The 20,637-nt window shown below is 39.1% G+C and overlaps 1 protein-coding gene across 1 annotated transcript in view; it reads left to right on the top strand.

The window, feature by feature from the left end:
• Nucleotides 1-18,189: 18,189 nt before the first annotated feature.
• Nucleotides 18,190-20,637, top strand: part of LOC128605767 (uncharacterized) — a 37,975-nt gene continuing 35,527 nt past the window's right edge. The window contains exon 1 of the mRNA XM_053621481.1: nucleotides 18,190-18,256. Within this exon, the coding sequence (XP_053477456.1) occupies nucleotides 18,190-18,256 (67 nt within the window). The remainder of the gene's footprint in view (nucleotides 18,257-20,637) is intronic.

Genomic DNA, 20,637 nt, shown 5'->3' with positions numbered 1-20,637 from the left:
ATCCAGCGCTGAAAACTGTACAGCCTGGCATTTTGCCAGCGGAGAAGGACAGGTTTAAGCACCTTGCTGACAAGAGAGACAGGAGGAAGGCGCGGCAATTTCAGCACAGCGTGCGACTCAATTTGTCTGCGGCAACTGCAACCGGGACTGCCACTCACGGGCTGGCTTGTACAGCCACTCGAGAAGGTTCAAATAAATTCACCCAAAACGGATGCTACACCATCATCTCCCGAAGACGGAAGGATGCCAAGGATATACCCCCCCATCCAATCTAATGATTCCTTACACAATTTTTTGGTAAATTCACTGAATGGCAGTGATAACACAGCGTAATCGCTGGTGATTTTAACTGTATTCTTTCACCTGAAACTATTTGAGCATGTAGTATTAGCACATTTATAGAAGGGGTGTGTTTATTTATAATCGCACTATCCGGTGTCACCCAGATGAGGACGGGTTACCTTTTGAGTTTGGTTCCTCTCAAGGTTTCTTCCTCATATCGTCTCAGGGAGTTTTTCCTCACCACCGTCGCCTCTGGCTGCTCATTAGTGATAAATTCATACATTTAAAATCTATATCCTGAATTTATATATTTCTGTAATGCTGCTCTGGGACAATGTCCACTGTTAAACACGCTATACACATAAAACTGAACTGAATTAAATAACAACTGGGTTTGAGACGTCATCCACAAATTCATGAAGAAAATAATTATTGGAAACAACTGGGTCGACTTGTTTTTTGTGATATTATTTTATTATAAATTAGTATATTATTTTAGTATAAATTGGGTAGAATTGTTTTTTGTGATTATGTTATTTTAGTATAAATTCAAATACATCGACTGCATGTCCAGGTTTTTGTGTGACACCTAAAATATCATGATAAGCAACTGCGACTCCTCTTCATTGAGTTAGACAGGGGTGACATCTTCCATAGCTCAGTGATCAGATCCAGATGTTTCTCTTTTCCTAACAGAAGGTATAGAATTGCCTTCCTCACAGCTGGAAACGGATCAAATTCCTTATACACAAACTTCTGTTCTGTCAGCGGTCCTTTTGTGTATTTTGTACTCTGATTGGATGATATGTATTTACTCTATCCATTTTTAGTTTCTCACTACTTCTACCATATCACTTGCACTTTTATTTCCTAACACTCACAGATAATAAACAAATATTTGTGCAGATCATTGGCTGGTCACAACACAAGCCTGAAATAGAAACTGGTGTTTCTTATTTACTGAATTATAAACCTGAGTTAATTCATCACATGCCAGGTCCAACAGTAAGAAAATTAAATCAGTGTTTCTTGGTCATGCTGGAATCTGATCTCATCACACCTCAGAATGATGTCGTGTCCGCCTGGAAACCCACAGCGGCATCAAGCCTCTTCACAAACACTCTGAGGTCAGAAAATGTCTACTGATAAAGTATGTCACACACACACACAGAGGATTATTGCAGAACAGTTTACTGTTTATCTGCTACATATGTTTAATAGAAAAACACACAATCCTTCACTAACATTCTGTTCTAATGAAGGCAAATTACAGAACTAACAATGACACTCACTGTGTGTATGTGTGTGTGTGTGTGTGGGGGGGGGGGGGGTGGTGGTGTCTTAATATTCAAAACAGTATTATTGTGAATGCAGACTAATACACTGAAAAAAGACACACTATTAGGATTTATATATATATATATATATATATATATATATATATATATATATATATATATATATATATATATATATATATTATCTCACAAAAGTGAGTACACCCCTCACATTTTTGTACAGACATTTTCACTTAGGGGTGTACTCACTTTTGTTGCCAGCGGTTTAGACATTAATGGCTGTGTTTTGAGTTATTTTGAGGGGACAGCAAATTTACACTGTTACACAAGCTGTACACTCACTACTTTACGTTGTAGCAAAGTGTCATTTCTTCAGTGTTGTCACATGAAAAGATATAATCAAATATTTACAAAAATGTGAGGGGTGTACTCACTTTTGTGAGATACTGTATATATTAGGGATGCACCTAATGTTCGGCAACCGAAATTATTCGGCCAAAAATAGCAAAAAAAGCATTTTCGGTGTTCGGCCGAATAAGTGAAAAGGCCGAATAAATATGACCGAACAATGACGTGTTTGATGACGTGACCAAATAGCCTAGCAACCAGAGTGAGATGCGCGAATGTCACAACCTCGATGAGGGGGCGCGCGCATGCACGAGCTACGTGCACAAGCTACGTGCTCTTCGGATGTTGACGGAAGTTTACTGTGGACACGTGGGTTTGTTTTGTTTCTGTTCCGGAGTATTCTGTCACATCGCGAGACGTAAGGGAGTAGAGTACGGAAGCAGGTAAGGGCAGGCAGACAAATCCAAATCGTAATCCAAAAAACATAGTCAAGACAGGCAAAGGGTCGGGCGATCGGCAAACAGGCATAAATGGGGCAAAGCAGGAATCGAAGTCGCGGTCACAGAAAACAGGGTCAAAACACAAAACAAGAAACATGAACTAGTACTATGGACTGGGAGCGGAAAAACCTGCGGGGACTAAATGAACTAATCTGTAGGTTAAACTAACTAAATCTATCAAGGAACATAACATTAACAACGTATCTAACTATACTATATCCACTATAATACTCCGCGATGTGTACAGGGACGCGAGCCTTATATATCCCCCAATATAATCAGCCGTATATAACCGATTATAACCATTTTTTGCACTCTTGTCAATACACTTTTTAATGCACTTTTTTGTTGTAGGCTACAGAGTGTTACATTCTTTCAGCAGTCAGTTATAGGCCTAACATAGGTTATTCAAGGGGCGATCAAAGATGACCACATCAAAATATTTTTATTTTACTCATTTATTTATTTAAAGTTATATTGTGCCTTGTTGGTAGCCAATGCCTGCTGGAATGAAAAAAAATGTTCAGTGTTAAATAAATATTTTGAAATTGTATTTTTTGTAATTGATTTTTTTCTTTGAAAAGCAAGACAAAATATTAAAAAGCACATTTTGACTATTTAATTTATGCAATGGTGAAAAAAATGGCAAAATAAATGGAAAAAACGCGAAAAATCGTGTTCGGTATTTGGCCTTCGGCTTTCGGCCAAGTTTTTCATTATATTCGGTTTCGGCTTCAGCCAAGAATTTTCATATATATATAAAATTGGTTTCACTGGGCCCACATTTTACATTTATTTCTACATTCTTTTGAATGTCCATGGAATAAAATAAAATTGATTTTTCATTTCCGTGAGCTTTAAGCCATAATCATCAACTCACAATTTCCATAGTTCTGGCCGAGGGTGATAAATCAACCCTCTGGATTGAGACAACAGATCTCTGTGAATGGGAATCTCCCAGGGAGTGCCATTATCTCAGAGAACCAAATTTGAGCTGGCTATTCAGATGCTACTAGCAACAGACAGCATGGTCTTGGCAAACTCTCGCCTCGGACCAGAGCGAACGGGGGACAGGCGCACAGACGTGACCTCGGCCACATGTGTACCATGGTGTCCAGCCCCGACCATTTTTTTAATGCAGGAGGAGGAGCATGGCCTGCTGCAGTCCAGACCTGTCTCCCATTGAGAACGTGTGGTGCATTATGAAGGTATATAAGGTACATAAGGTAGCGAAGACCCTGTACAGTCACGCAGCTAAAGAAATGTATAACGGACGAATGGGGAAAATTCCGCTTGCTAAATTTAATCAACTGGTGTCTTCACTCAGCATCCAAATGCTTAATAAGTGTTATTAAAAGAAATGCTGATGTTACACAGGGGTGAACAGTTGACTGTCCCAAATTTTTTGGAGTGTGTTACAGTCATCAGATTTTAAATGAGTGTATATTTTCAAAAATAAATTAAATTCACAAAGTAACACATCAAATAATGTGTTAATAATGTGTTTTCAATATAGTACAGAATGAACTGAACTTTCAAACGATTTTTTTTTTTTTTTTTTTTTTCATTTTCTGCACTGTCCCAACTTTTTCGGAATTAGGTTTGTGTGTGTGCATATATATATATATATATAGCAGCGCTCATCTCCGATTCCCCCTCCAGGTCCATACAGGATCCCCACGATCTGAGCCGGCTGGCTAACCCGACAGGGCCAACACAGAGTCCTGAGGTTCTGAGAAGCGAGAGGTCCAGGAGCAAAACCGCGCTGCAGCGTCCTTTTTTTTTTTTCACTCGCATACCCTTCACACAAAAAATGTGCCTCTCCCCCTCTGTAATAACATGAGAGCAGGGAGTAACACACTTTCTGAACTTTCTAAAGCTCATTCTGTTTGCACAGGATAGCGATAGAAAAGACATAGACCACTGGGTGGTGCTATTGACCAATCAGAATAGAGTATTCTAAACAGCCCTGTAAAAATCGCCTTTAATAATCATGTTATTAATAAGAAACAGAACAAGGATGACTTTTAAATATAAACATAAATTTCATATCCTGTTTAAAAGTTCAAAGTAATGACACTTTTAATTTAAATTAAATTTTTTAGAAAACACAATTCAACTGAATTAAATTTTATTTGTATAGTGCTTTTAACATTGTCTCAAAGCAGCTTTACAGAAATATACAGATTTAAGTGTGTGAATTTATCCCTACTGAGCGAGCCAGTGGCAACAGTGGTGAGGAAACACTGATGATATGAGGAAGAAACCTTGAGAGGAACCAGACTCAGAAGGGAACCCGTCCTCATCTGGGCAATTAAGTATGAACTTCGCATTTCCTGGTCCTTTCAGCTGACCATAAAACAAGATACCTGGTGCCACAATGGCAGAACACAGATGTCCTTGAATCTGTGAGTAAAGCACTGAGTCCACTTCAAGAGTTCACAGATGCACTGTCCGGCGAGGATTATGCCAGTGTGTCATATCTTAAACCAGTTCTTCATCTACTCAACAAAGATACTAGCTGTGGAGGATGAGGATTCTGACCTGATCAAGGCAATAAAATCCAAAATTCTTGACTACATCAATAAAAACTATGAGGATGATGATACCCAATAACTGCTGGATATGGCATCATTCATAGATCCAAGATTCAAGACAAACTACATTGCTGTCGATAAACTTCCAAACATCAAGGCCAGGGTGATATCTGATATGAAAGAGATTTCACACAAGGTGGGTTGTTTGGGTAAATTGAGTGGGACAGTCATGCCTTTATACTAGATAAACAGTGTAATATGTCTTTTCTATTATCTCATAGGATGCAATGAATTCTGAGAGCACTACAGGCAGGGAGAACATGGACACTGATCTACCTTCATCAGAAAAAAATCAAAAAAGTCTTTGGGAAGCATCTTCAAGACTGTCTCAGCTGTGTCAGCATCTCTGCAACTGGAAGAAGCCATTGCCTTTGAGGTGAACAGCTACCTGCTTACTCCCTCAACTGAAAGTGAGGAAGATCCTCTGCTTTGCTGGAAACTACATCAGATCAACTTCCCAAGATTGAGCAGCGCTTGCACAAAACTATCTATGTATTCTTGCTACAAGCTCATCATCAGAGAGGATGTTTAGCAAGGAGGAAACATGGTGAAATGGTACACATGCTGGTTTTCTTAGCAAAAAACTTTTAAACCAGTAAAGCAGCTCATTTCTGTCATTGTTCTAGTTTCTGTTTTTGAGAGATTGTTCTGTCTGGGTTGTTTTTTTGTTTTGGTGGTTTGAGTACCCATATTCCTATATATTTTGCCTCATGTCTGTTGTAGAGACATGATGTGACACCGAAATGCATTTATGAATGTAAAACGTGTGAGCAAGGAAATATTTTGCCAAAATCGTGATTGAAATCAAAATCGCAATATCTGCCAAAAAAATCGCACAGCCCTACTGACTTTTTGTGTTACTGTATGCATGGTACTAACATATATGTCTGAAAACAGGTAAAACGGCTCAGTACACCCGACCCTGTATGTGTTGAAGCTGTAGTACCTCGTGCTGTAATAAAATGTGCTGTATCATCACTGAACTGCTCTCAGTGTACTCAGTGTTTTTGAGGCTACACAAAAAAAGTGACAATTTGTGGGGTCCAAGCACTTTCAACAAATATCATGCCCAAGTGGCCCATTCTTGCCATGTCACAATGAACAATAAAACGTCCATAGATTTACAAACTTATCAGGGTTTGTGAGAATTGCTCACAAAACTTCATACGTATGAAATGTCTGAAACTGTGTAATAGATTGCTGAAAGCTGAACAGCTAAAGGCAGCCATGTTTTAGAAGTAACCCAATGGAAATTAAAATACAGTTACAGATTAGCAGAAGAATGCAGGGCACCAAATTTTATCTAATTTCTTTATTTTATATATTATTTGAACTTAACTTCACCCCCTATTGACACCCAAACCACAATTTTTAGGTCATCTCCTCATAATATTGGCCTTATGATACCTTTCAGAAATATACAACCAGTCCTCAGTTACAGCAGTTTTAGTAAATGAAACTCTGCCCTCTTAGGATTGATTAGAACATGGGCCTATGTTGTTTGCAAATTTCAACATGTTTTTGATAATTATTGAGGATTAAACTCTGTTAATTTGACATCAATTTTGTGCACATATGACAAAAATCCTAGGACTCGTTTGCAAAAATAGATTTTTTATAAATTTGAGTGGGTGTGGCTAAATAGTCCAAAATATGTTATGTGTTCAGCCAAATGACTACGAGGGGAGAAAAATCACTATTGACCTTAATATTTCAGAGATATACTGGAATATATAACCTGATTGGGACTGTGAAAAGAATTTGATGCAGTTTTACATGCCTGTTCATTTAATAATCACACTTGGATAATGTGTCCCTGTGTGTATGGAGTTTGTATGTTCTCCCTGTGCTGCGGGGGTTTCCTCCGGTTTCGTCCCCCAGTCCAAAGACATGCATAGTAGGCTGATTGGCATGTCCAAAATGTCCATAGTGTATGAATGGGTGTATGAATGTGTGTGTGTTTGTGCCCTGTGATGGATAGGCACCTCGTCCAGGGTGTACCCCGCCTTGTGCACCATGCTCACTGGGATAGGCTCCAGGTTATAAGCGGTATAGAAAATGGATGGATGGATGGACTAGGATAATGTTTCCTCAAACCATCCAACCATTTTCTGTACCGCTTATCCTACACAGGGTCGCTGGGAGCCTGGAGCCTATCCCAGATAACTCGGGGCACAAGGCGGAGGACACCCTGGACAGGGGGCCAACCCATCACAGGGCACAATCACACACATGCTCACACAATACAAACAATTGCCAGTCATCCTACAGAGCATGTATTTGGACTATGGAGGAAACCCCCGAAGCAGGGGGAGAACGTGCAAACTCCACACACACAGGGTGGAGGAGGCATTCGAACAATCAACTCTGGAAGTGTGAGGCAAACATGCTAACCACTAAGCCGCCATGCCCTCGGATAAAGGAGATGAGAAATAATTTTAAACATGTACAATCGCTGGTATGGTTACAAATGCACTCACTGCACTCGTGCAAAATAGACATTATTTGCCCTTCTTTTTCCTAGAATCATCCAATTTGACTTTCAGAGTGAGTTATTGGTTAATTGATTCAGGTACAAATGTCCCTAATCCATGCACATAATATTAGCTTCATATATAAAAAACATAGAATTCAGATAGAATGTCTAGATTAGGATCTTTGTAAACCAGGGGTGTGCTGCCAAAAACAAACATGTCCCTAGACTGCCATCTCTCTCAATCTCTCTCTCTCTCTCTCTCTCTCTCTCACACACACACACACACACACACACACACACACACACACATGTTTTTAAGTATTAGGATGACTCACCTTGCCAAACCAGGTGAAGCATAGTTTAAAGGGATCCACCTTCTCCTTTGTGTTATAAGCATAAAAAAGAAATAGCTCTGAGCAAAACAAATTTCACTTAAAATTTCTTCTATACAAAATGTTTCTCTTAAATTAATAAGACCTGACATTATGGGGCACTGAGTGAAATAGTTTGTTGAGGCTTGTCCACATGTCATGACCTGTGCTTTAATTAAATCACTCCATCTCACCCAATTAAAGCTAACACTACTGTGGTTACTGCAGCAGACGATACAAAGACATGTATAGAGTGAAAGAGAGGTGACCTGGGGGTGAGACAGTGGCGTGCTCAATCGAAAAGTAGACATAGAAAATCTAATAAAGTCTTGAACTAGTGTTGTTCTGAACTAGTCTTGTTCTGACGAGAACTAAGATGAGCTGTATATATGGCAGTTTTATTTCTCTTTATTTCCTGCTAACTTATCTTTCTTACTTTTATGTTGCATCTGCAAGACAAGGCACTAGAAAATGTTAAAATATTCTTGAAATGTATTTTACAGTGGTTTGTTATGCACACACATTGAACAGTGTTAAATACATTATTATTGCATTTTTACATTTGCGCACTGTATATCCCTCACAAAATGTAGAGCAACTAATTTGTTTACCTATAAATGCTTTATTCTTAATTCTCATTCTCTTTACAGTCATTCCATGAAGTGCAGGTTTTGCAATTTTGTCAGCTCAACTCAAGAAGGTCTATTGAGGCATGGAAGAGGAGGTCACTGTGTGACTACAGTGACTGTGTGTGCATCTTCAAAACACCGGGTGCATTAAAATCACAACTCAGCAGATCACATTGCAGAACTGTAAAAAGGCAGGAGACGTCAACCTTTTTTTTGTGATTTATGTGGATTTTGAGAAATTTGTACTCAACGCACCTTTTTTATTCATCTTGGAAAACATTTAAAAAATCAAGAGACTGTGTGTTGCCCCTTAAAACTATTTAAAACTAACTGCATTTAAAACTAACAATTTAAAAATCTTTACTTCACACAGAACTAGAAAGCACAAGAATACAAAGGAGATTAGAACTGTTTTAAGAGCGCATTCTGAAAATGAATCCTGCACTGTTGAGACTCATGCTATTGACCAACCAGTAGATATCATTGTTGAGGTAGAGACATTACAAATTCAATTCAATTCAGTTTTATTTGTGTAGCGTTTTTAACAATGGTCATTGTCTCAAAGCAGCTTTACAGAAATATATAAAAACAGGATACAGATGTTAAGTGTGTGAATTTATCCCTATTGAGCAAGGCAGTGGTGATGGTGGTGAAGAAAAACTCCCTAAAATGATATGAGGAAGAAACCTTGAGAGGAACCAGACTCAGAAGGGAACCTGTCCTCATCTGGGTAACAACGGATAGTGTGAAAGTAAAGGAAAGTTCATTATGCTTTTTATATGAAGTCTGTTTTGTTGAACTAGTCCACTGTTCACTAAAGGAGACTTGAGTGAAAGACTGTATGAGGTAATTGCAGTCCCAAGGCCTTAGCAGCAACCGTAGTCCCAGCAACCACTGCGAGAACGTTCATGTGGAATTGAGGTCCAAAACCATTTCCATGGTACTTCAAGCGGTACTGTCCTCAGCAATCTTCAGGCTGTAGCCTCCAGTTGATGAGAGCTCCATCCAGAGGTAGGGCATCAGAATGGATCAGGCAGGTCCGGAGAGCAGAAAGGGTCAGGATCACCGGAATTTCCATAATATCATGTGTGGCTCGACAGAAGGAGAGAGGGAGAGGGAGGTAAAGAGAGGGAGAGATTATTAGGTATGCTTACTAACCCGTGATGGATAAGACAACACAGTACAAGTCAAGATTCAAGTGACAGTGGAAGGGAGGAGTATGTAGATACTGAGACTCTTGAACATAAAATCACATCTCTTTTTCTGCGCATGCAAACAGTACTGCATGATCCTAAAAGTGCTTTACAGAAAAATGTTGAAGAATTTAATGATATTCTGCATTTTTCAAAATTTCATTCCCTTCAACAAATCAAAGAGGTGCTAACTGAACATAATATTGAAATAGATGATTGTGTTATTCAAGAAATTAATGATGCAGTTTTTCAAAACAAAAAAACAAACAAAAACCCCACTAATATTGGCTACTGAAGCAAAGGGTACACTGTACACTGATCACAGGAGAAATCTCTATTTTAAGAAGCACTTCCCTGTAATTGAGCCAACTGAATATACAGATAGAAGGACCCATAAAATACATCTGTTTATGTTTCAATCATTCAGCTTCTAGATAATTTATTGAAACAGTCAGATTTTTCAGATAACTTAGTGTTTAATCAGTTATGTTAGTGCTGATGCTGGAGAAATTTGTTATAGTTTTAATGAGTCTTGTTGGTTATTTTCCAGAAGTTGGCCTTGGTTTCAGTTCTATAACTATAGTCTGAGAAAGAAGCAAGGCTCCTCTGATATAACAAGTTCGATCTCACACCAGATGTCATCACTTGGTTGGCATAATGCTTTTTTCTATAATGTTGTGCACAGCTGGCCTCTTCTGAATCGTGCTAATCTTTATTCCAAATGGCCATGTCGCTGTGAAAAAATGCGTATTGGAGTGTTCAGGTGAAAATAAGATGAACAATGAGAGGAGCCTTCTGTGTGTTTTTGCTTGCTTTCGTCACTGATCTCTCTGACGACAGCTGATGCTGATGCTATTACCTCAGGTGTGTGTTGTTTTGTTGTTTAAAATAAACATGTCAATTGAACTGCTTTGCTGTTTGTTGTCTTAACAATATAATTAGTAACTGATACATCTTAGTATGTAAAAATTTACATTTAAAGTTTTTATATATGTGAAAGAAATTATCTGAACAAAAGATAATTAGTTGGGACAACTGTAGGTGTTTTTGCTCAAAACTTAAGCGTTTGAGTTGGCCTCAAAACTCAAAAATCGAGTGCAGTAAGTTGCCTATATATATATATATATATATATATATATATATATATATATATATATATATATATATAGTAGGGATTTTAGCCAGCGGTGGGCGGAGCACAGACACACAGGAGGCTGTTTCGGTGTTATGGGAGATTTATTCAAGTCAATCGGTGAGCGGGGGTGCGTGTGTGGGTGCGTGTGTCTCGGTTGACGGGCGATCGGGTGGTGAGGGTCTCAGCCGTCGGCGGTTACAGCCAAGGGGGCGGGGCGGAGCCGTCATTCGCGTCGGAGTCACCTGAAACCCGGAAAAAACACACAACAGCGATTAACAGACATGCACGCGTCGGCAAAACTGCAAAAAACACGCCAGAGATTTGCACACATGTTCGGAGATACTTCTCTCTTTCTGCGAGTGGAATATCGCCCTTTTATACTCTCCCCTCGCTTGCTTGATGGTGGAATTCTTCCGCACGGTGCACCATTCACGAGCCGTGGATGTGTCGGCGGCCCCGCCCCGCCGCCACGTGCTCTCTGGCCGTCCAAAACATTTGGTGGCGCTGAAGCGGAACTGTCTCTTCTGTGCCACTGCGGCAGTTGCGGGAGGAGCGATCTTTGTTTCCTGTGCGCCGGCTACCGGCCTATCGCCACAATATATATATATATATATATATATATATATATATATATATATATATATATATATATATATATATATATATATATATATACCGCTTTATCGTTTTCAGGGTCACGGGGAAACTGGAGCCTATCCGAGGGAGCATCGGGCACGAGGTGGGTACACCCTGGACAGGGTTCCAATCCATCGCAGGGCACAGTCACACACATTCATATATATATATTACACTCATTACACTTAAGATCTTTCAAACCCCTGGAGATATCTGGTGATGTCTGGGATGTAGACACTGCCATGACTGAAAAACCCCAAACCCTGACCCTACCATGGTGTTCATTCAGATCTCCTTTCTTTAAAGAACATCTTATCTGTCACCAAAGGTCTTTTCCAGCCACTTCATCCTCTGTCATTAATGATTGCTTAAAATCATGTAAGTCACTTCCACCACCTTCTCCTCTTACTTCCAAGAGTTGTTGACTTGTAGGTGTTCCAATGACTGCTGTTGGCAGAGCTAAGCGGTCTGATCCACTGCCTAAAGCTGCAACTTTTGATGTTCTAACCACTGTCTAAATGTCTCTTCAGCAGTCAGCTTAAGCTTTATTTTGTCACATATATATTGAAGAACACTGAAATTGTTCCTTTGCATATCCCAGCTTGTTAGGAAGCTGGGGTCAGAGCACAGTGTCAGCACCCATAGAGCAGAGAAGGTTAAGAGCCTTGCTCAAAGGCCCAACATTGGCATCTTGGCAGTGCTGGGGCTTGAATCCCCACCCTTCTGATCAGTATATCAGAGCCTTAACCCTTGAGCCACCACTGCCCAACTAACCATCAACTGCCCCTCATAAAGTAAATCTGCTTCTTCAAGATCCCGCTTCTTCAAGATCCTTCTCTGGCCTTAAAACACACTTTTCCCTTGCTTGTACCTTCAGGAATCAACTTGGTAATCTTGAAAGTAACGAAGTAATGTGTGTTATATGAAAATAGTGGTCAGTACATCACAGTGTACAAAATAACATCTTCTCTTGGTTGCTAGCATGCAGTAATTAACTTACATTGTGATTAACTTGACATAACTCCTCCACAGCAACAACACAAATCATATACAAAAAGAGAAGAAAAAAAACCATCTGAACATATCCATCCAGTAATATCCCATCTTAAAGCTACAGGGCACATTTTACAACACTGTGTTCAGGGAAAAAATCATTTAAAGATCAGCAGTAGTGTGCACGTTAGCATGATCATTACCACCATCATTAACAAACACTAGCATCAACATTTCTCATTAATTTTAATTAAACCAAATGTACTATACAAAAATTTATTTACATTTCACCTCATTCAGTAAAAAAAACATTTGCTTATATTTTAGAGGTAAGTATTCTATATTTAGAAGGATAGTTAACTAGCTGGATTGGACTATCCTCATTAGGCAAAGCAAATTACACCAACCTCAAGATTCCAATAAAAATATTTCTCAGAATTGTAATAAACTAGAGTAAACTTAATTTTCTCTCACTTAGATAAATTCAACTATGTTGCAGGACTCATGTCCCCATAATGTCGGTATGTAAACAGGTCAAATGTTCTTTTGCATAAAACCCTCCCCCATAAAAACCAGCGCACACACACACACACACACACACACACACACACACACACACACACACACACACACACACACCCCAGGGGCCAAAAGTCTGCCATTTGCTGACTGCAGTTCTGGTAGTCTACAATGGTGCGTGAACGTTTCTAGAAAGTAGAATTGTCTATATATCTGCATAAATTTTAGGGAACGGTCCTCTCCTGCCTCGGGCATTATTAGACTGATCGCTATCAGTTCGTAGATGTAAATGGAGACTTCTCTGTGCATACTGAGGTTAAGTCTGGTGTTCCACAAGGTTCTGTTTTAGGCCCACTGCTTTTTACATTATATATGCTACCTCTAGGTCAAATTATTCATAAACATGGAATTAACTTCCACTGTTATGCTGATGATACACAGTTGTATGTTTCAGCGAAGCCAGAGCACAGATAGCAGCTTAATAAAGTTGAGGAATGTGTAAAGGACATTAGACAGTGATGATTATTAACTTCCTTCTACTTAATTCTGATAAGAATCATCTCATTAACTCATTATCTCTCTCTGAATGTTCTGGAGTTAAAGTCGATTCCCCTTTATTATCAATCACAGAATATGAGGCTTAAAACGGTTTAAGCACATAATTAAATGCAAAGTGCAGGACTTGAAGAACTGCATTCCAGGAAACAATAGTGCTCATCTGAAAGGAAAAGGTGGAGAATTTGTTGTTAGACACATCTCCAATTTCAAGTTCTTCTACATCACCTGGCTGTCAGTCATATAGGGGAGCATTCTAACAAGGTAATCTATGTGTTTCTGATAAAAACAAAAGTTCACATCTTTAATTACAGAATAAATATTCTGAAGCATTTATTTTTTGAAAAAGCAGACATTTTGTCATCTGAATTTTATAATCACTGTAACAATCCACAATTGTATTTTTTTTTTAAAAAATAACTGTACACTTAAATATGTAATAAACCTTCCTTTTTAAAGCCGATTATGCAATTTTGTGACAGAACCATTACAAAGAGCAGCATTTACATTTACATTTATTCATTTAGCAGACGCTTTTATCCAAAGCGACTTAGAAATGAGAAAATACAAGCAAAGCAATATATCAAGCAGAGAACAATACAAGTGGTGCTACCATACAAGATCCATTAATTGAGTTCCAGAACTAGCAAAGTGCGCAGAGTAGAGGTGTAAGGTTATTTTATTTTATTATTATTTATTTATTTTTATATATTTTCAGGGGTTAGTTAGGTGTTCACAGAAGAGGTGGGTCTTTAGCTGTTTCTAGAAGATGGTGAAAGATTCTGCGGTCCGGATTGAGGTTGGATCTCCTAATTCTCATAATAATAAACATGTCGCCCACCAGAAAGTGACACAGGTTTAAAAAAAAAAAAATATATATATATATATATACACACACACATATACATATTAAGTGTCTGAGTATCTTGAAAAGCACTCTATAAATCAACAAATAATGGTGATAATAATAATAACAATAATAATGATAATAATAATAATAATAATAATAATAATAATAATGATCACTATTATTATAATATTAATTTATATAAAATGAATGAAGGTTTTTTAGTGCAGTTACAGTAGTAATACAATTTAATATTCTTTATTTGTTGCTTTTTTCTCTTATTATAAAAACAGCAATACTGACAAATTACTATATAATAAAAAATGAAAGCAAATGATGATTAAGATAAGATGATTAAAATAAGATCAGCATTAAATTAAATTGAGGTTTTTAGACTCCATGCTGATTTTGCTTAAACTCTAATTAAGTTCATTAGCATTTAGATTTAAAATAAATATTAATAGATAAATTAGATAAATTTATCGTGATATTATCATGGCACACAGTTTGTTTTTCGGAGCTGAAAGCAAGCGTGTATTGTAGAAGAGGAATAAAGGTGGGTGTGACTGCAGCTCTTTTTCTGCACCACAGCAAAGCAGTCACTGAAACTGCAGCCACAAACAAATTCTGGTTCCCTTTATGTCTCAAAGTGCCTTTTGTGGTGGAAAACAATGCTGCAATAAAATTGTGCGTAATTCGATGACGGAAATTGGGTGTGACTGATGTGGTCAGTACGAATTTTGTTTTTAATTGACGTTAAAGAGTAAATGTGTACGAGATTAAACAAGTATTTTTTGTGTATCTGATTTTTTGTTTGGTTATCACTAAATGCTTGTAATGAGAGCAATAAAGCAGTTTATACAGAACAACGCACAAACTTGTTTTATCTTTTCCTTTTTTCATACTGAAGTGACCCACCCCACTCAATGACGTCTCAAACATCTGAACACTGAAAAATCATTGTGAATTGAAGCTCAACTTTATTAAAACTTTGATTTATGTAAATTTATGCACAGAAATTAAGTTTCATCTTGATGTTAATGCTACTGTGTTATAATCGAATGCCTATATTTGTCAAAATAAATTCATAAATAACTAAAAATTCTCACTTTGGCACATATATACTTCTTCCAATAAATTAATTATCTAAAAATGACAATTATAATGACTATATAATTATAATGATTGATATTTGGTTGTTCTTATGTCAATATCCTATGAAATCTCAATCTAAATCCTGATTTCCATAAAACTGTTCTGTGTCTATCATTGAAAGCACTACAGAAATAACATTTGAATTTTATTTAAAATTGAAATTTTAAATTATCTTCAAAATTGCACTGACAATATTGTATTTTATTAACTGCAAAACATTTTTAAAAAGAAAACAAAAAATAGGCATCCTCATTGGCTTGACAGGATGAAGTTACACAGTGATGAATAAGACTCCACCACCCTGACCAGGATAAAGTGTTTACTGAAGATAAATAAATGAATGTTAGATTAACTTCAGTTCATCATATTGAAACTGAAATATTTGTTTCTGTAAAGCATGTTTGGCTAACATAATTTATAACAAATTTAATTAATTAGTTTTAGTTTTAGTTTAAAAAAGAAGAGTTAAAATTACTTGAAAAATATTTACAATATACCTGAATAAATTACCACAGGATAACTAAAATCACTAAATTCATTTAACTTAATATTTTAGATATCACATCACCCCGATCTTATCCACACTGCACTGGCTCCCAGTAAAATTTCATATTGATTATAAAATACTACTACTGACCTATAAAGCACTGAATGGTCTCGCACCACAGTACCTGAACTTTTGGTCTTTTATGATCTGCCACGCCTACTTCCATCAAAAGGTGCAGGCTATTTGTTGGTACCTGGAATAGTGAAGGCTACAGCAGGGGAAAGAGACTTTCTCTTACAAAGCCCCACAGTTATGGAACAGCCTTCCAATTAGTGTTTGGGACTCAAACACAGTCTCAGTGTTTATGTCCAGGCTGAAAACATATTTGTTTTTATTTCTTAGGTAAAGAAGCAAATCTGGAGTGCTCACGGGCATAAAGTGTTGTGGTGAACTTGTCACGAGTTCCCCTTTAAGCAGCACGCTGTGGAGCATGTGAGCGCACGTGCACGCTTTTCCCTTGTTGACAATCGTGACATTGGGACACGTGCATTTGTTATGTTTTGTTATGTCTCCTCCCTGTTCTGTCATTGGCTATGGTTTCATGTGTGTCTGAATTGCCCTCAGCCATTACGAGGTTGATTAGGTTTGTATATATACCGCGTGCCTCCCAGCACATAGCTCAGAATATTAGATAGAGAAGATATATTAGAGTAGAGTAGTTTAGAGTCCTTTCCATAGTTAACCATAGTCTTAGTCATAGTCCATGTCATGTTTCATGTTTAGATTTGTCTGTTTAAGTCACGCTGGTTTCTCCGCTCCCAGTCCCGCGCTATTGTTCATGTTTCTTGTTTTGTGTCTCGACCCTGTATTTCCGTGACCGCGACCTTGATTCCTGCCTTGCCCCCTTATGCCTGTTTGCCGATCGCCTGACCTTTGCATGTTTCTGGATTATGTTTCTGTTCACAATTTGGATTTACCTGCCTGTGTCTATCTTCAATAAATCTGTTAACCTGCGATTGCATCCGTCCTTATCTCCGTTGTGTCATGAAACATGACAGAACTGGGATGTTTGGAAGCTACACATGCTACTCCTGAGATACCAGTGATCCTGACCCCTTGTGGCCCCACATGGACAGCCTGAAGATAATTAGGATTACTGAGGATGGTACCACTTAAAAACCATGAAAATGGCTTTGGACCTCAATTCATTTGAACAATTATGTTACTATTGCTTAGGACTACAATTGCTATGAACAAAATTCTGAGTGAACAGTGGATAAGTTCAACAAAACAGATTTAATGTGAAAACTATAATGAATGTCCTGGTTACACAATTGCACTATTTGACTATGTAGTACACATTTATATAACGGAATTACTTATAATCGCACTAACTGGTGTCAGATGGGTTCCCTTTTGAGTCTGGTTCTTCTCAAGGTTTCTTCCTCATATTGTCTCAGGGAGTTTTTCCTCACCACCGTCGGCTCTGGCTGCTCATTAGGGATAAATTCATACATTTAAAATCTATATCCCGAATCCTTATATATTTCTGTAAAGCTGCTTTGGGACAATGTCCACTGTTAAACATGCTATACAAATAAAACTGAATTGAATTGAGTAGCTTGCCCACGGGCAAGGTTTGGGTTGCTTTGTCTTGGGCACATGAGGAGAATGACGAAATGAACTTAAGGATGTCTTGGAACATATGGGGCCAGCAGTATTTGCCCTGGAGAAGTTCCAGTAACTTGGGAGGTTTGAACCCACTTGATCAGTTTGTCTCTGAGGTGATCATGCTTGTATTTTATGCTGTCTGGGCATTGTGTGGGAAATCTCCTCAGGTGTGTTCTCAATCGCCTGATCTATCTCCTGATACACTCTTCTGTGGTTTCTCTAGGAGGGGGTCAATAGAAATGGGAGAGAGAGTCAGAATTTGTGATCTTGGAACCTTGTCGGTAGGATATGGTACATTGGAACCTTGTGTAATACAGGGCCTAGCATGCTTGGTAAGAGTTCAATCTTTTAGCTGACTTTAGTCTAGGTTCTTTTGGTCTGTAACCCTAACCTATTCAACCAAGCCTGGCTTCATAGCCATGAGCTCCCTGTTCCCAATGTTGTAGTTTGGGAAATTTTCTTGAAGAAGAAGGCCATGGGTGGATCTCTGTGACAGGATGGCCCTCACTCCTGTTTCAGAGGTGTCCACATCTATGAAGTGCTTGGAGGGCTATGGGGACCAAGGTAAAAGCCTACTTGAGGCACTCAGTTGCTTGGTTTGCTGAGGTGTTCCAATTCATCTTATTGTGTTCCTTCTTTAACAAGGAGGTGAGGGGTGAGGTGCCCCCCGCTAAATCCCTTGATGAGTTTCCTATAGAAGTTGACAAACGTCTGGGTTATGCTTGTAACCCTGTTCCCTGAGAAGGGAACGAGACGTTGCGTTTAGCATAACACTATGGGAAGCGCCTCTTGCACATGAACAGTATCTGAAGCTTATGTAAAATCATGCCTATTTATAGGCCTGCCATGATCAGGTGACGTGGCAATTAAGCGTGTCAACGTGATATAAATTTGGCACCTGTGAACCGCGCCATCAGCCTCTATTATCTGAAGTGAAGACGCAATTCACAGGCCTGCCCTGGTATGACAAAGCTACACAACGTCTTGTTCCCTTCTCAGGGAACAGGGTTACATGCATAACCCAGCTGTTCCCTTTCAAAGGGAATTTCGACATTGCGTTTAGCATAACTGAAAGGAAATTCTCTTATATTATGAACTGCTATCAAATACCTATGATGAATGTATTCATTTAATTACCTTATATCATTTAATTACCTCTTTAAATAAGCTGATCAACTGCCATCTTTCTTATAGCTGGCACATGTATTTTCTCTCTCTTGAAAAGACTTATTTTCATAGTATGCTGTGTTTTGTTTTGTCTATCTGGCTGGCACCTGCACCAGTAGAAACCGTCCACGGACTGCTGTTATCAATGTGTACAATGTGTATAAATACTTCTGTTTTGAATGACTAAACTGGAAGTCTCTGTGAACATTCATATGTGTCAGTGTTTGTGTTCATTCGGACTCTCCAGGTGCCTGAACTCTGCGGTAAACCACACTTTCTAGCTCATAGCAGCACAGAACTAAAAGTTAATAGAAGTAATGATAGAACAGGCTGAAAGGGCTGATGGAGGTCTGGAAGACATAATCTGAGATTTGGAGATTCCTGAGATACATGGAAATCTAACAATTTGGTGTCAGAAGTGTGAGTACTCCAAATCAGGGTAAGTGTTTTTCATTCTTCCCTGATGCGGTGTATTCCCGAACCCATTGGGGTATAATTTACAATTATAATTGAGAATTGAGTGATTATCTCTGTTTTGTCGATAATCTGTATCTGGTCTATGATCCTCTGTAACGTCATGCCTGCCTAATATTGTATTTTATATCTGTAGAATAATTTGCAAAATTGTCTGTGTGGTTTGCCTACGAGTGTTATATTGTTTGTTTAGTATTATTGTGCTATGGGAACGAGAATACCCACTCCGTCATACCGAGGGTACAGCCTGTTCAAAAAGACCCAAGCCCGAGGGTCACTGCAAGACACTCAAGCCCAGGGTGGAATGAAAATCCAGGCTGTAATAATGAATGAATATGTGTTGTGTAGACCACTCTGCAGCAGCACACACATCCTGTAAGGATACCCCTTTGGACAAAGCCTTTGCGGAGGTGACCGCCCTAGTGGAAAGAGCCCTTATGCCCAGAGGCGTAGCGAGACCACGCGCCTCATAAGCAATCAAGATCGCTTCCTATCCAATCAGAGATGCGCTGCTTTGACACAGCATCACCTCTACTGTTGCCACCAAAGCGGACCAGCGGCTGCTCCAACTTACGCCGCTGGCCAGAGCGGTGGACATAAGTACAGAGAGTCCTTACTAGACACAGGAGGTGCATTCTCTCTTGTTCTGGTGTGAGGAACAGAGGAGGGCAGAAAGCCTGCAACACCACATGGTGGGCAGCAGATGTAGGCACTTTAGGAATATAATCCGGCATAGGATACAGGAAGGCCTTGTCTAATCCAGGGGCAAAGTCAAGGCAGGAAGGGGCAACAGAGAGAGCTTGTAGGTCTCCTACTCGCTTGAGAAATGCCAGGGCCAGCAGAAGAACTACCTTTAGAGTCAGAAGGCTGACCCTAAGGGCTCAAATGGGGTCCCTGACAGACCTTCCAGGACCACAGAAAGGTCCCAGGAATGTATGTGCGGCCTGCAGATGGGCCTCAGCCGCCTGACACCACGCATAAACCTCGAAGTTAGAGGATGCTGCCCCACAGAGGCTTCATCAACAGGGGCGTGGCTGGCCGAAATAGTGGCCACGTAAACCATGATTGTAGAAGGAGCCCACCCCGCTGAGAAATGTTCTTGTAAGAACTCCAGGACTGTAGCTATTGCGCAGTTCACTGGGTCTACAGTGGATCCCTGTGGATGGGAATCTCTCAGGGAGTGCCATCTTGCAGGAATATTATCTCTCAGAACCATATTTGAGCTGGCCAATAAGGTGCTACTAGCAGCAGACATAGACTGTCTTGGCGAACTCTCGCTAGAACTTGTCCGAGCAGAGCGATGG

The sequence above is a fragment of the Ictalurus furcatus genome, chromosome 3 (genome assembly GCF_023375685.1).
Source record: "Ictalurus furcatus strain D&B chromosome 3, Billie_1.0, whole genome shotgun sequence".
Lineage (NCBI taxonomy): Eukaryota > Metazoa > Chordata > Actinopteri > Siluriformes > Ictaluridae > Ictalurus > Ictalurus furcatus.
The sequence above is the reverse complement of the archived record's forward strand: the minus strand, read 5'-3'. Positions and strand labels throughout refer to the sequence as shown.